Source organism: Equus quagga, chromosome 8 (genome assembly GCF_021613505.1).
Source record: "Equus quagga isolate Etosha38 chromosome 8, UCLA_HA_Equagga_1.0, whole genome shotgun sequence".
Taxonomy (NCBI): Eukaryota; Metazoa; Chordata; class Mammalia; order Perissodactyla; family Equidae; genus Equus; species Equus quagga.
The window spans coordinates 126,795,533-126,811,126 of record NC_060274.1 but is presented as its reverse complement, the minus strand read 5'-3'; the positions used below and the strand labels follow the sequence as shown (position 1 = coordinate 126,811,126).

The window sequence follows — 15,594 nt, the reverse complement described above, 5'->3', positions numbered from 1 at the left end:
GACCCTGACAGATGAGCTCCAGAGAACCGGAATTTGAGGAGTAACAAACTAACCTATGTCTGTGTAGGGTTCCTACTTCACATGTTTGTGCATTTCTAGTCCTACCAGGTTTTATTGATTCACTACCATGGTGCCTGGCTCGTAGCAGATATTAAATATTTGCTGAGTGACTGTCTTCAAAATCTTAACATTGTCTACTTTTTTGGGGAACTTATAATTTAACAGAAAGAATCCAGATAAAAAGGACTTTTTTCATTTAGTCCATTTTCTTCATCTCTTATTTAATAACACTGCCTTTGAAACAGATTTTCAGCTGACTTGTTGAACTGTAGAAATTGTTTGCCACTCTGAAAAGATACTGTGAAATAAACGTTCTTTAAAGGAAATCATAAATAAATGTTAGGAAAGGAACTAAATTTATTTTCAGCACCCAAACTTGTTATTTGAAAAAGTATCAAAACGGACAAAACCTTTTCCCCAAATATACTGATGAAAATCCATCAGAAGAATTAATAGGTAAGATGTTAAATATCTTATATTTCTTAGTTTTTATCAAATTTCTACACCATGTTAAAAAATCAATTGTTTTCACTTAACAGAAACAAAAATTGTAGGGTGGCAGCAGGAGCTGGCAAAGCCCTCTGCCAATATCCAAACCAAGATGTGAAGTCTGTCAACAGCTTCTAGTCCTTGGAGAGAGTCTATTCAAATAAAAATGTTTGCTGCTGTTACTTCTTAGCACACTTTCTTTTCTCTTCAAAATGTCAGTTCCAACGCCCAAGGGAAAGTGGGTATAATCGTTTCTAAATAGGAATGAGGTCCAGGAGAGGCCTGAGTAAATGGAGTGAAATCATCTCTGAACCCATCTCTGCTATTAAAATCAATGTTTACCAACCACATTCTTAATTGATTTGCTAATAACGAGCAATTCATTTCACTGAAATATTTTTAGACTGCCTACTATGTGTCAGGCACAGGCAGTACAAAGATGATCAAACAGAGTCATTCTTCCCCTCCAAAGTGTTTGTGGGACTTAGAGGAGACAGAAAAGTAAATCACAACCCTGCGTTAAGTGCCTCATAGAAGTCTGCCGGTGAAGAGAAGCAATTACCCAGGGAAGTTGCGAGAAGAGGTCAGGAATCAGGAAAGGCTTTCTGGTGAAGACTGAGCCTTCTTCTTAAGACTCCTTCTTAAAGGAATGAGTGGGAACTAGCCAAGTGGCAGAGGAAGCAGGAGGAGAGGCCAGAATGTTCAAACCCTTAGCCCAGTGAGCAGAGTATATTCCGGGAACAATGCATCAAGGCTCGGGGAGGGACGCAGAGGGAACTGGCAAGCGAGGGTGAAGCAGTAAGATGATCAAGCACCTGCTGTGCGCTGAGGAGTCTGCACGACATTCCTAAAGCTTCCCAAGAGTCACCGAACGGTTCTAAACGGGGAGTAACAAGAACAAGTCTGTGTTTTTAAAAGGTCACTCTGGCTCCAGGGTAGAGAATGGACTAGAAAAGGGCACAACAGGAGGAACTGGAGCGGGTCCAACAACCAAGCGTGAGATGGGGCAGCCTGACTAAGGAGTTGTAGCAGAGATGGAGACAAGTGAGGCCGCCTCAAAGGACACTAAGACAAAGCCAGAGGACTCAGGCACTGCTCTAGGTGGATGAGTTTGAATTGTCTGTAGAAAATTCAAATAGGGATGAGCAGGAGGCGGTCTGGAGCTTAGGAGAGCCATGAGCTTGCGATGAGGCTTGGAAGTCAGCACAGGGGTAGGGTGAAGGCTGATTAGAGAGTGCAGAGAAAGAAGGAGACGGTGCCCGCAGCTCCTGTCCCGGCCCTGGCACGGGTGGGAGGTCCCCATCCTGCCTCTTCTTCCGCACAGAGGCCTTTGCAGAGCAGAGCCAGAGCTCAGAGAAGACAGCAGGGAGAAACATCAAAGCTTTGGGTTTCAATATGCTAAATTATTCAGGAGCTACTTATCCAGTATTTAAGGTTGATTTATTTCTTGCAGTAGCTATTTAAGATTACCAAAAAAAAAGCAAAGTGAACTCATATCCGACCTCAGTGCATAAAGGAGAGTTTTTTTGGCAGTTGTTTTCTGATTAAGTTTTCAGTCTTAAGTTTTCCCTTCTGATAGGGAATTCAAATTACATTCAAAATCCTGTATTTTGCTGCACCTGGGCGTAATTATGTAAGACAAACCTTAATAATTTAGCATTTTTCACCAACCAAAAAAGTCACACTTGTAACGGCTCCATATTTTTCAGGCAGTCTCTCAATAAAGTTCAACTCAGAGCTTTCCGCTCCCTCCCGCCCCATTGAAGCCCAGTAGCCCAGAGTGGCTGCAGAAGCCGACGGTAGACAGGTAGAGCTATTGTGGATCTGCATGAGGCCCAGCGAGGACAACCCAGTGCCTTTCTATCGTGCTTTGTCAGTTTTGTCCTCCAGAGGGATGAGCTAGCATCATAAATGCAAGCCCTTCTCTGTGCACAAAGAGCATTGCCCGAGCCCTTCCCCCTGCTCCCCTCTTCTCCGGGCTTCCCCGCCCGCCTGAAATAGCTAAAATTAAGTCTGGCATAGAAGTCTGTTGAGACTTTAAGAAAACATCACCATCAAAGGGCAACCAACAACCACCAACTTTAAGTTATTTCTAATAACTAATCCATCACTCATCTGACCCTGTCAACATTTATGTGCATGCCTAAAAAGCTTTGCAGGCCTTCAAATTCCTGAAATCAGCCTAGGGTGTGACAGAGAACAATTTCATCCACCTTTTTCTAGTGTCCTGTGACTGTGCTCCTTTCTAAGAAAGAAAACGAGATGTCTCACTAAGTGAAAACAACCTATGGAATAAATTCAGCCTCACTCTCATATTATATAGAAACATTTCTATTTTCATCTACTCCAGCACACCCTTTATCAAGGGAAGTAAAACCTAAGAGACTCACATTAGTTTGCTTCCATTTCTATTTTCTCTGCCAACTTCTACAGTAGTGGGTACAGGACTTTTTAGTCTGAGGACTACTTTTGCAGAGTTCACAGCCTCCAGAAATACATACTCCCACTTGCTGCTCATTTTTGCCTCCCAAAAAAACATTACAGGTGAAATTGACAGTGATCCTAGTAAACATCCATTAGAGATTTCTTCTTAAAATTATGCGAAAATTACTGCAATAAAGTGTAGACTTTTCAAAAATTAGGATGATTGACACTTCCACTATGTACCACCATACTTTTTTTAAAATTAAACTTTTCATTTCAAGATCATTGTAGATTCACATACAGTTGTAAAAGAGATAATACAGAGAGATCCTGCATGCCGTTTATCTAGTTTCCCCCGTGGTAACATCTTGCAAACTATAGTACAGGAGAAATTGGGATCCTCATGTGGTGCTGGTGAAAAGGTGCAGCCACTGTGGTAAACAGTTTCGCATTTTCTCAAAATGTTAAATATAGAGTTACCATATGACTCAGAAATTCCATTCCTGGGTCTATACCCAAGAGAAATGAAAAAATATGTCCACACAAACACTTGTACATGAATGTTTATAGCAGCAATATTCACAGTAGCCAAAAGGTGGAAACCATCTAACTATCCATTAACTGATGAATAGAAATACAAAATGTGGTGTATCCGTACAATGGAATATTAGTCAGCAATGAAAAGAAATGAAGTGCTGATACATGTTACATGGATGAACCTTGAAAACATTATGCTGAGTGAAAGAAGCCAAAGACAAAAGACCACATATTATATGATTCCATTTATATGAAATGTCCAGAATAGGCAGATCTATGGTGACAGAAAGTAGATTAGTGGTTGCCTCGGGCTAGAAGTGAGGATTAAGGGAGTAATAGGCAGTGACTGCTAACAAGTACAAGGTTTCTCTTTGGGATGATGAAAATGTTGTAAACACAGATGGTTGCACAACTTTGTAAATATACTGAAAATCATATTTTATGGTATGTGACTTATATCTCAATAAAATTTTTTTTTTATTTAACCCAAATTGTCATTTCCTCCACAAAATTAAATCAGCTTGACTTGACTCATGGGGGAAAAATATAGAGTGACATCACAAAAGCAGGATATTAACATTGACACAGCCAAGATACAGAACATTTCCATCACCACAAGGATTCCTTATGTTGCCCTTTTATAGCCACAGGTACCTCTGTTCCCCCACCCCCACCCCTGGCATCCACGAATCTGTTCTCCATTTCTCTAATTCTGTCATTTCAAAAATGTTATGTAAATAGAATCATACAGTATGTAAGCTTTTGAGATTGGCTTTTTTCACTCAGCATAATTCCCTGCACATTCATGTAAGTGGTTATATATTTTAACAGTTCATCTCTTTTTATTGCTGAGTAGTATTCCATGGTATAGATGTAACATAGTTTGTTTAACCTTTCACCTGTTGAATGACATCTGCTATTTCCAGTTTGGGCTATTGCAAAGGAAGCTGCTATGAACGTTCATAGACAGGTTTTTGTGTAAACATAAGTTTTCGTTTCCCTGGGAGAAATGCCCAAGAGTGCAATTGATGTGTTATGTGGCAGTTGCATGTTTAGTTTCCTAAGAAACTGCCAAATTGTTTTCCAGAGTGGTGTAAGGACTTTGCATCCCCACAGCAATGCAGAAGTGATACTGTTTCTCTGCATCCTCCCCAGCATTTGGTGTCGTCACTATTTTTATTTTGGCCATTTTAATAGGTATGTAATAATAGCTTATTGTGGTTTTAATTTGCATTTCTTTAATGACTAATAATGCTGAATGTCTTTTCACGTCCTTGTTTGCATTCTGTATATCTTTTTCAGTGCACTGTCTCTTCATGTCTTTTGCCCACGTTCTAACTGGATTGTTTTCTTTTTCTACTGTGGATTTTTGAGAGTTCAGATGTAGTCCAGATACTAGTCATTTGTTGGCTGTGTGGTTTGCGAGTATTTTCTCCCACTCTGTAGTTTGTCTTGTCATCCTTTTAACAAGGTCTGTCACAGAGCAAGTGCTTTTAATTTTAATGAGGTCCAATTTGTTAATTTTTTCTTTTATGGATCATGCTTTTGATGCTCTTTGCCTAGGAATAGGTCCTGAAGATTTTCTCCTATTTTTTCTAGAAGTTTCTTAGTTTTACATTTTATTTTTAAGTCCATGATTCAGTGTAAGCTCATTTTTGTATAAGGTGTGAGGCTAAGGTTGAGGTTTATTTTTTTCATTTCGATGTCCAATTGCTATAGCACCGTTGCTTTTGCACCTTTATCAAACACTGATTTGACACATTTGTGTGGGTCTATTTCTAGATTCTCTGTTTCTGTTGAACATTGTGTCTATTCCTCTGCCAATACCAGTCTTGATTACTGTAGCTCTACAGTGAGATTTAATGTGGAGTAGGGTGATCCCTCACACTTCATTCTTCTTTTTCAAGACTGTTTTAGCTCTTCTAGAGCTTGTGCCTTTCCATATAAATTTTAGAATAAGCTTATCTTGTCTACAAAAAACCTTATCAGGATCTTTATGGGAATTGCATTAAACCTAGACATCAATTTGAGGGAGAACTGACATCTTTACTGTGTTGGCTCTTCCAATCCATGAACATGGGATGCCTCTCCATTTATTTAGGTCTTCTTTCATTTCATTCACATTTTGTAATTTTCAGCATACAGATCTTGTACATGTTTTCTAAGTGTATACCTAATTATTTAATTTTCTTTGCAGTGATTGCAAATAGTATTGTTTTTAATACCAGTTTCCACATGTTCATTGTCAGTATATAGAAATGTGATTGATTTTTGTGTGTTGATCTTGTATCCTATGACCTTCCTGAACTCACTAGTTCTAGTTTTAGGGTTTTTGTTTTGTTTGGGGGGTTCTTTTTGGTAGATTCCTTGGGACTTTCTATGCAGACAACCATGTCATCTGCAAATAGGGATAGTTTTATTTCTTCCTTTGCAATGTGCATGCCTTTTATTTCTTTTTCTTGCCTTATTGCATGGTTGGAATTTCCAGGACTATGTTGAATAAAAATGGAGTGGAAGCAGACATTCTTGCTTTGTTCCTGGATTTAGAGGGAAAGCATTCAGTCTTTTGCTGTTAAGCATGACATAGCTATAGGTTTTTACCATGAAACATCTTACAAAATTAGTTTATTCTTCTTTCCCCCTGCTCCCGCCCCCTTTAAGGAAAAGTTTAAGATTTAGGATTGGCCCACCTGAGATGCCAGAGCAAATAGAAAGCTCAAAAGAGATTTCAGCACTTGTTCTTCCAGGCTAGGCTTGCAAGAGTGATGGAACCAAGTTCCTTTCAAGAGGTTGGGGTCCCTTTATAGCCCTGATCAGCGCTAGAAAGCTAATCTCGTTATCAGGGTGTGTGCGTTCTGCAGTGAGCCAAAGACCCCTGTAGGTGGGGCAGAAATTGGTTGTCACACAGGAGCGCCTCACCGAATGGGGTGCCCGTCCCCTCTCCGGCTGCCCTGCTCTTTCAGGCAGCCCTCGGCCGCCAGCCTCGCAGCCTGCCAACCTGGGTTGGCGACAGGAGAGTCTCAGATACCCAGATCCAGAGTGTCAAGAGTGGCCAGGGCCAGATTTAGATTTATGTGAGCTTTTGGCAGCGGCTCACCCAAAGAAGAGAACGGGCTGCGAAGAGAGGAAGCAAATTAAGAAATCCGGGGCTGGGTAACACTGATAGCAACATCTACAATACGTGTAACCCACGGAACAATTTATTTTTAACAGGGGAAGGGGATGAGCAGTTTAATCTGAAATATAAAAAAGAAGAGCCAGCAATCACCCCGGTGGTCTGCGGGGCCATCTCCCTCTGGGGTCCGGCAGCCCCCAGCCCCTCTCCCTGGCGCCCTGCCCCCACCCCGCGGCGCCCCCCTTGGGCCCCACCCTGGGCTGGCCCCAGACCACACCTGCGCAGGTTAGACCTGCAGGGACGCGCTGGCCGGGGCTGGCGGGGAAGGTGAGTGGATGTGTGCGGTGGGGGCGGAGGACGAGTCGAGGATGAGAAAACGGGCCTCCACTAATGGCCGCTCGGCGGCCCTGGCGGGAAGGAGGGCTGTAGCCAGAGGGGGGCGCCCCAGCCGCCCTCTCGCGAGCCAGCCCCTGGTTCCTCGGGGGCCTCTTCCCACGCTTCCTCCTCGCCGGTCCATACCAAGCCGCCCACGGCGGGGGGGGGGGGGGGGGCCCGGTCCACTCGGGGGGGGGCGGAGGGCCCGGACCGCCGCCCGCACCACCTGCGGCCCAGGACGGCGGTGGGCCGGGTCGCGCCGCCCGGGCTGTTCCGTGCCCGCGGGCTGGGCCGCGCCGCCCCCGCCCCGCCCTCCGCAGTCCCGCGAGGCCCCTCCTCCCGGCGGCCGGGCGCCGAGCGAGGCCGGGGCGCTGGCCGGGCGGCAGGCCCGCCCCCACACCCGCCCGCGCTCCCAGTCCCCTCCCGGCCGCCCCCGCCCCCGCGCGCCCGCACCCCGCACCCCGCCCCGCCCCGCCCCGGCCGGCTGCGCCGCCGAGCGCATGCTGATCCCTGTCCTCCTCCTCCTCAGGCGGCGCTGGTGGCGGCCCCGGGACCTGCGGAAGCCGGCATGCTGGAGAAATTCGAGTTGGAGGAAGAAGGTGAGTGCCCCCCGCCGGAACGCGCCTTCGTCGCTGCGCCGAGGGGCCGGGGCGCGGGGACAGCCGGGTTCCACGCCCCGGAGGCCGCGGGACCCCGCCGCCCGGCTTCGGGCAGCGCGCCCGGCCGGGGCCGGGGATGGAGACGCCGAGCCGGCGGGGCATGTCTGCAGGGGCCCGCCGGTGCCTTCCGGAGGGTGAGATCTAGCCGGGTTCAGAGGGGAGCCCCGCAACCCGGCCGTCGGCACGGATGGTCGGCCCTTTTGTCCTTACTAGCCGAACTCGAATGACAGCAAGGTGTCATGCAGTGGTGATTGTGATCCCACCACCCGCGTAGAGGTAACCCCCAAATTGTGTTCACAGTCCATACTTTTAGATAACACAAGCCGGTTCCCTTACCAGTATTTGTGAAAATACGACCGGCAGGGTGTGTCTCCTTGTTTTAATAGGGAAAGTTAAAGAGGAGAACCAGAAGTGGCTTGGTGGATTGGTTCTGAGTTCAGGTGACCCTGTCACTCCATCATTTCTACGCCTCTTCTCCCACTCGGTTTTCCTTTCTCCTGCCCTGCTTTCTTCTTACTTACCTGGATCTTATTTGGAAGATGTTAAAATGTGAAGGGGATGAGTTTGTTCTTTGGCTAAATTAATGTTTAAGGTGGAATACAGTGAGCTTTTACCTGGATCTTATTTTGAAACTATTAAAATTTGAAGGAGATGAGCTTGTTCTTTGACAAAATTTGTGTTTTAAATGGAATATGGTGAGCTCAGAGTCGAAAATGAACTGTATTTAAGATACTTGACAATTTGAGGAATTTAAAAGACCTCCACACTATCTTACGTACTTCCATTATTTATTTAGTGATTCTCTTTTTTCCAAGAGTGTTGATAGAATAAAGCTCCTGGGACAAAGAATGTGCCATGTGGATGCTGTGCCTTGTGCCAACTTTCCTGTAATACTTCTGTTCGTTTACAGTCAGGCAGTTGCTTAAATAAGCATGCACAGCCAGTGTGAGAACGTTAACCCGATGGTGTCAGGCCAGTGCCTATGTTTATTTTACAAACATGTTAGCTAGAAGATAATGCCTTCATAGTAATTATTAAAAGTCTGCATCCATATTTATTATTAACAAGCAGTTACATGATAAATTTCAGAATTTTACTGGGGCTTAATTTGAATTTTATCCTACTGAAAAATAATCCAGTATCTTAAATTGAATCCACCTTATTATTCCTCGGTTTAATTATCTTACAGGTCAAATTTTGGCCACTGTCCACAGGGCAATGTGGTGTGCCCCCCCTTTCCATTAAGACTTTGAATGTCTAAATCATAGGGTTTTTCTTTGTCCCTGACATTAGTAACAATGAGAGTCTATTGCATTTAAACTTTTTTCAGATTCACGTGGGGGCAAGAGGAAAGTATAGAGCAGATGCTGTTAGAGAGGTACCTTATGGTTAAGAGCATAGACCCAGTTTCAAATCTTAGCTTCACTTCTTAATTAGCTGTGTGATCTTGGACAAGTTATTTAACCTCTCTGTGCCTTAGTTTCCCCATTTGTAAAATGGAGCTAATATGGGTGTTTTGAGCATTAAATGAGATATTCCGTGTATGGTATTTAGTACAGTGTAAAGCGGTAGAAAGTACTCTGTAAATGATAGGTAATATTTTTTAAGTGCCATTAACGTTGTACTGAATTCATGCACTTTTTAAGGCTTTTATTAATGAATTTTAACATAGAGATTATTCTCAACATAAATTTGGTGGGTTTTTTTCTTACTTGAGATTTATTAATTTAGTTATGCTGCATTTCTCAAAGCAAATATACAGGCCTTATTTCTTTTGCATTGTTTCTGCCAATCGAATGAATGTGAAGTATTAAAGCTAAGCCTCTAAGAAAGGGAATTTCCCATTGTCACCCATCTATTTTTATCTGTGTCGCTGTCATTCCTGTAAAGTGCACTGAATCCCGCAAATAACCCTGTCAAACTTTTCTAGAATTTTAAGGAGGCAGAGTGCTAAGCAATTGCTTGGAAGCTGCTAGCCGAGCTGGAAGAAGGAATAGTGTTGACGTGGTTGTCTAAAATGCTGCTTTTGTTTCTTTTGAACTTTAGATTGCTTATTCATCCAAAATGCAGAAAAGCTGAATATCAAGCAGAATCTTTCATTTATCTGGGGAGAAAAAAAAAGTCCTGGCAGTGAGACATTGCACCTTTAAATATCCTGTGAACTGATGCGTCCGCAGCCCGCATAATAGCTAGCTAGCTGCTGCATAGATTCTCGTTTAATCTTTGAACTTGCTTCTCACCCAGTTGACGTCCTAATGTATGCATTGCGGTCTGGAGGCATCACCTAGAAGCAGATGCTTTGGGAACACAGGGAAACACATGATTACTAATATTTTTGTTATCAAGTGTTTTCTTTTTCCTAGTAATAACTGATACTGTATTTCTTAGAAAAATTTGGAGGCACTGGTGAAGTTGGAGTAATCTCTTAAAATGTCGTTTGCTTCTGGGGAGAAAGGAAATGCTGTACCACCATCTGCCCTGCATGGTTCAGGTCCTCTTTTGCCTGGGTTCTGACACCCGCTGCCCACCCGCTTTCTGCCATCGGCTCTTCTTACCGTCACACTCAGACAGAGAGACCTTTCTAGAGCGTGGAGTGACGGCATGCTCCGTTACGGGCAGATCTTCCCCACTGTCCTGTCTATATATAGGATTAAGTGCAGGTTTCTCTTCATCTGCAGCCCCACCGCCTCCTCCCGCCATGCGCGCTAGTGATTGGAGGGCTCTCTGTGCATGAGAATCGCCAGAGAGCTCTTTAAAAGGCAGATTCTCGTTCTCTGGAGCTGGGATGAGACCTGAGGGCCTGCATTTCTGCCGGGCTCCCAGGTGCTGCTGCAGCTTCACAGCCCCCTCTGAATAACAAGGCTCCGGAACAGCTGTCGGCACACTTTTCTGTAAAGGGCCAGAGGGTCGAGGTCTCGGTGTCTGTCGGGACTGCTCACCTTGCCGGCGCCACAGCAGGGCCAGAAAGCAGCTGAGACCAAATCGACAGGCAAGGCTGTGTTCCAGTACAAGGTGATTTAAACAGGTCGAATTTGGCCCACCGGCATAGTTGCCAGACCCCTGCTGGTGTGTCCCTCGTGGTCCCTCCCAGTCTCTGGGCCTTAGGGTATGAGGCGTTTTGATGGTAAGACGTCTTGCTCCCTTTCTCCACCCTACCAATCTTGCTGATATTTCACAGCTCAACCCACCTCTCACCCTGTCTTTGAGGTTGTCGCCTAAATCCCCTTCTGTGCTTCTCCCACAGTTCATAGTTCTCTTCCCAGTGCCCGGGGTGGCTGGCACCTCGTAGGTGCTGGGCAGTGATTCGGTGTCTCAGTGGGCACGCTGACTGTTGAAGTTACTCTGTGGGAACGTTGGGAGGAGGAAAGGAGTCAGGATATGCAAAGCGGTGAGAGCAGTGTCTAGCCCAGAGCAATCACTTGATGTGTTTGCTTTTCAGATTTCTTATTATATCAGTCATGGCTATGTTTGTTTTCAATCAGGATTAACTGTCTTGAACTGATTTAATGGCATGACCAAGCACAAGTACTTTGTAAGCACCTAAACACAACCTGTGACTGCTTTTTGAAGTAGATAACTATTCAGCGATTTAGTCGTGATTAATATCTATAATTCTGGCGCTAATTCCAGGGTTCTGCAGCCCCTGACACTCCGTGTTATCTCCTAGCTTCCCTCCTGTCTTTGAAGCTGGCTGGGCTCTTCAGGTATTTCAGGTTTTCAGTGACCTCCTGTGGTTGGTTCATCCCACTTCTTAGGGGCCTGTCAAGTCGGCTTCTCCGCTCTCTTCCCTCGCCATCTGCCTCCTTTTTCCCAGGCCAGCTTTTCTGTCCTGGCTCTTCCTCTTCCCCTGCAAGGCTTTCTCCAAAGTATAATCTTTTCAGAACTCAACTCCAGACTTATTTTTATAGAAAGACTGGTCAGCCTAGTCCACACTGATCAAAAATACATAAGAAATAGGGGCCACTTTTTGTAGGAGGGAAAGCATTATTTGTCAGTCGAGAATCTCCAAACTTTAGGCCCCGCTCTGTAACGAAGTAGCTGTATGCTTGGATAATCCGTAGTCTCTTGGGCCTTCACTTGCCTGTCTTGTTGTTGTTGTGATTGTGGGTTTTCTCTGTAAAATAAGGCCAGCACGTGGTTAACTTGTACTTTTCCTTCTAGCTCAAAAATAAGATCTAAAGCAACCAGCAACCACTCTGTAAAAACCAACAAAAAAATCCAAAAATTTGTGTTTACTCCAACTCCATTCATTCTCAGCTGGGGGATATTGCCCTGAAGTGAGCAAAGATTGGTTCTTGTCAGGGGTGCAAAAATCGTAGGTAGCGGTCTGTGGCTCTCCAGAGGGCCGGAGCACGGGATGGACACCGTATGTCTGCGGCATTCCGGTTTCACCGGGGTAGGACGTTTGGGCGGAGAATGTATGAAAAGGCTCGGAGGGGGTTGGGTAATGAAGAAGAGAAACTGCTCTGATTTCCTTAAGGGAGAATGGTCCTTGTGTGTATCTGTGGTAACCTAGTAAAGTGTTCCCTCCTTACTCAGCTTTTAGAGCAGCTTCTCAGTGCGGCTCAGCTGAGTCCACTTTTATTGACGTTTATTGACAGTAATGTGAGGGGTACTGACCCCTGGTGGTGACAGATTGGTGCTCACAGCCCGGTTGCCCATCTTCGGGTCTTGTGGTATTGGCAGGCTCGGAGCACCTGTCGTCCAGACTGGACTCCGCCCTCTCTGCTGGGTTGGCATACTCCTCTTAGGCAGGAGATTTATTGTTTCTTGATTATAAAACTGGTCATAATTTTATAAAATACTTACAATTAAAATTTTTCTTTTCTACATGGCCTCATGTTTAAAAGCTTGCCATATTTAATAGATTTTAGGTACACGTTTTAATGTCTCTGAAGTCAGCCTGTAGCTTCCCATTTTACGGTGTCTTAGATTTGGTGAGTAGAGCAGTGGTCTTAGAGACTGAGGAGGTTTGTTAGCTGCAGTGGAAAGATCCTGACTACTTTCAACCAAGAAGAGAGTGCAGAAGAGAACTCGGGGACGTCCAAACGTGGGGCTTGTCCTCAGGCTTCGCAAGTCACTAGAAGGTCATCAGGAGCCAAGGCTGCCCCCTGGCCATCTCCGCCATGGGGGGATCTCCGGGACCTTCTCCCTCAGGACCAGCTTTGTCTGCCTCTTGGTGGGCACTCAGCTCTGAGTGCACCAGTCGACTGACCGGAGTCCAGACTGGTGCTTGAGATGACCATGCAGTGGCCGGAGTGGTTCCCTCCTGCAGCTCTGCCTGGGGTGGGAACAACCCCTGACAGGTTGCTATACCAGAATACCTGTGAACTTTAAAGTAGGAAAGCTGTGGATACTACAAAGCATTTGGAGTTTACTTGAAAAAGATGGAAGAGTGTTTATATCCCTTTTCCTCGATTATAGTCACTGGCATATCAAGTCTGTTAAGGTGCTGTTCTAAGTCCTTTTACATTTATCTCATCTAATCCTCAAAACAACCTGAAGAGGTAGATATTGGTATCATCCCTCTTTTACAGAGGAGGAAGTCAAGAGAGTAAGAGGCTAAGCAACTTAGCTCGGGGGACGTGTCTGGGAAGGCGAGGGAACCGGGGTGTGGACAGTCCCTGGGCGCTCAGAGCCCGCTCTGAGCAGTGTGCCATCATCCTTTATTCGGAGCCCTCGGCGTTTCTCACCTCATCTTCATCCTTCCGCCTGCCTCCACCGCTACCCCCGGCTCCTCAGGGGGGCCCAGTGGCGCCATTTTGCAGACCCCGGGGGACCCTCAGCAGCCCTCTTCTGCTTTGAACCCTTGGTAGCAGTGAACAGAGATGACCTCTGATCCCTCTGCTGCACACCACTCCTGCATTCCTCTCGCACCACTCCTGCTGTGCGTTTCCTTGATGGTTCTTTCTCTTTCCTTTTCCTTTTTTTTTTTTTAGTAGCAGGTTGCGTGACATCTCATTCACATACTACGCTGCCTCTTCCTTCTTGCACGTTAGCTGGTGGACTGCCTCCTGGCTCTGTCCCAGGCCCACTTCTCTTCTTGTTCTCTGTTCTCATCCTCAGCAGTCTTGCTCCCTTCCATGGCTTTCCTTACCGCGATACCAGTTGCCCGGTGTTTCAATCCTGTGTATCCAATTACCAGGATGCTTTAAGAACTGCTGAGGCCCAAACGGATGCCTCCAGCCGGATCTCTCCTGAAGTATTTTGTTGCCTGCTCTGTGTCTCTGCTGATTCATTTCACGGTCACTCTGTTCAAGTCTCCTGCCACCCTCCCCCCTTTTTTTTAGCCAGCCTCATTCAGTAAGTGACACCACGTTCACCTACTTTTTTTTCTTTTTTTGACAAGAATAATGTTTAGCTGTAGCTCTCTCTGCCGTGTCCGAGTAATCAAATCCTCTCGATTTCACTTCCTGCATATTACCTCTATTTGTCACCTGTGCCATCAGGCGAGGCCATCGTCATCTTTCTATTGAACTTTTCAAGTAGCCGGATGTCTCCCAGCATCTGCTCCGGCCCCCTCCAGTCAACTGTCCGCGCTGTAATTACGGACATTTTATAAAAACATCTCTCTAATCATGTCACTAACATGCTTAAAAGCCTCCCATGATTTTCCTGTGCCTTTAGGCTGGAGTCCAAATACCTCAACCTGTTGTCTGATGTGCCCTACCTGCTCTTCCCTCCGCCTGCCTCATCTTGCGTTTCCCTCCAGCTGTACTGGCCTCCTTTAAGTTCCTCGAACTGCCCCTTGTTCCTCTGCGCCTTCTAGCCTTCACACCGGCTGTTCCCTCTCCCCGGAGTGTTCTTCCCTCTCCTCATGACCACCTGCCGGTTTTCTTAAGATCTCAGCCTAAATGTCACTCCCTCGGGGAAGCCTTTCTGGAAGCCTCAGACAGGCCTCCACATGTTATCTCACGGTCCCTCGCAGTTGATAGGGGCTGGTGGGGAGAAATGCGTTTACTCATGTTTCTCTGCCATTGAACTGTAAGCTCTCTGAGGATAGGGACTGAAAACTTAATATTTACCAGGTCTCAGAGATATTATGTGAATGAGACTTAGTTTTCAGTAAACATTTCTTACATAAATGAGCTCTTTTTTTGGAGCTTTAACTTTGGCACACAGACTTAGTGTACTTTCAGTGGTTGATGTTATTTCTTGTGAAGCAATAAGGCATTTCCGTTTAAGGCGATGAGAGGAAATCCATTTGCCAATTTAACGTGTACTGATCCACGCGCGATGACAAGCTAGAGGAATGGGCGGAAGGAAGACGACTCGACTGTGGCCCCCAGAGGTACAAGGGCCTGTCCACCTAAATAGGAAGTCCGAATGTGGTACATCTAGTAGTTGACCAGCTCGAAGGCGGTAACGGTGGTCAGAAATGTGACGGCTCGCTGGCATAATCTGGTATCGGAGAAGTCTTACGTCTTTCTTTTGTGACTCTGATTGCATTTGTGCTGATGTTAGGGGACGAGAAGCCTAGCTTGTGTCTGATAATACAAGGGGAGAGTCATTTTGGGGGAGGAAATTAATTTGGGAACCTTTTGGTTAAATTTTAGTCACTTTTTAATGTTTCGTTTGCTGCTCCTGTCCCACTTTGAGCTGTTTCCTGTGTGTCAGAGTTTATGTAACGTCCCCGAGGTTTCTGGTCGTTACCCGATTCATTTTGTCTTCAGTTGTACTTTGGTCATTGGTGACTAGCACTAAGTTGCTAACAATAAATTATTTTATAGATCATGTACGGCATTTTCTTTGAAATGAATGTTTAATTGTTCCATGAAGATCTCAAGAGTGCACACATCCACATTCTCATGTTTATTTATGCCCTTGTCAGGCGCTCCCTTTTTGCATTGATTTCTCTAGCTTTGAAGCATTTATATATGTGGGCCCCCCTTTAAGTGCATGTGTAATTAGTGTCCTAGTAGTTAAGAGCATGAG

The 15,594-nt window shown here is 45.5% G+C and overlaps 1 protein-coding gene across 6 annotated transcripts in view; it reads left to right on the top strand.

The window, feature by feature from the left end:
* The window catches only part of PRKAG2 (protein kinase AMP-activated non-catalytic subunit gamma 2), a 286,173-nt gene that overhangs the window by 206,869 nt on the left and 63,710 nt on the right, over positions 1–15,594 (top strand). For all 6 annotated transcript variants that reach the window (XM_046669514.1, XM_046669518.1, XM_046669517.1 and 3 more), the window contains one exon: positions 7,530–7,599. In XM_046669514.1, the coding sequence (XP_046525470.1) occupies positions 7,530–7,599 (70 nt within the window). The remainder of the gene's footprint in view (positions 1–7,529; positions 7,600–15,594) is intronic.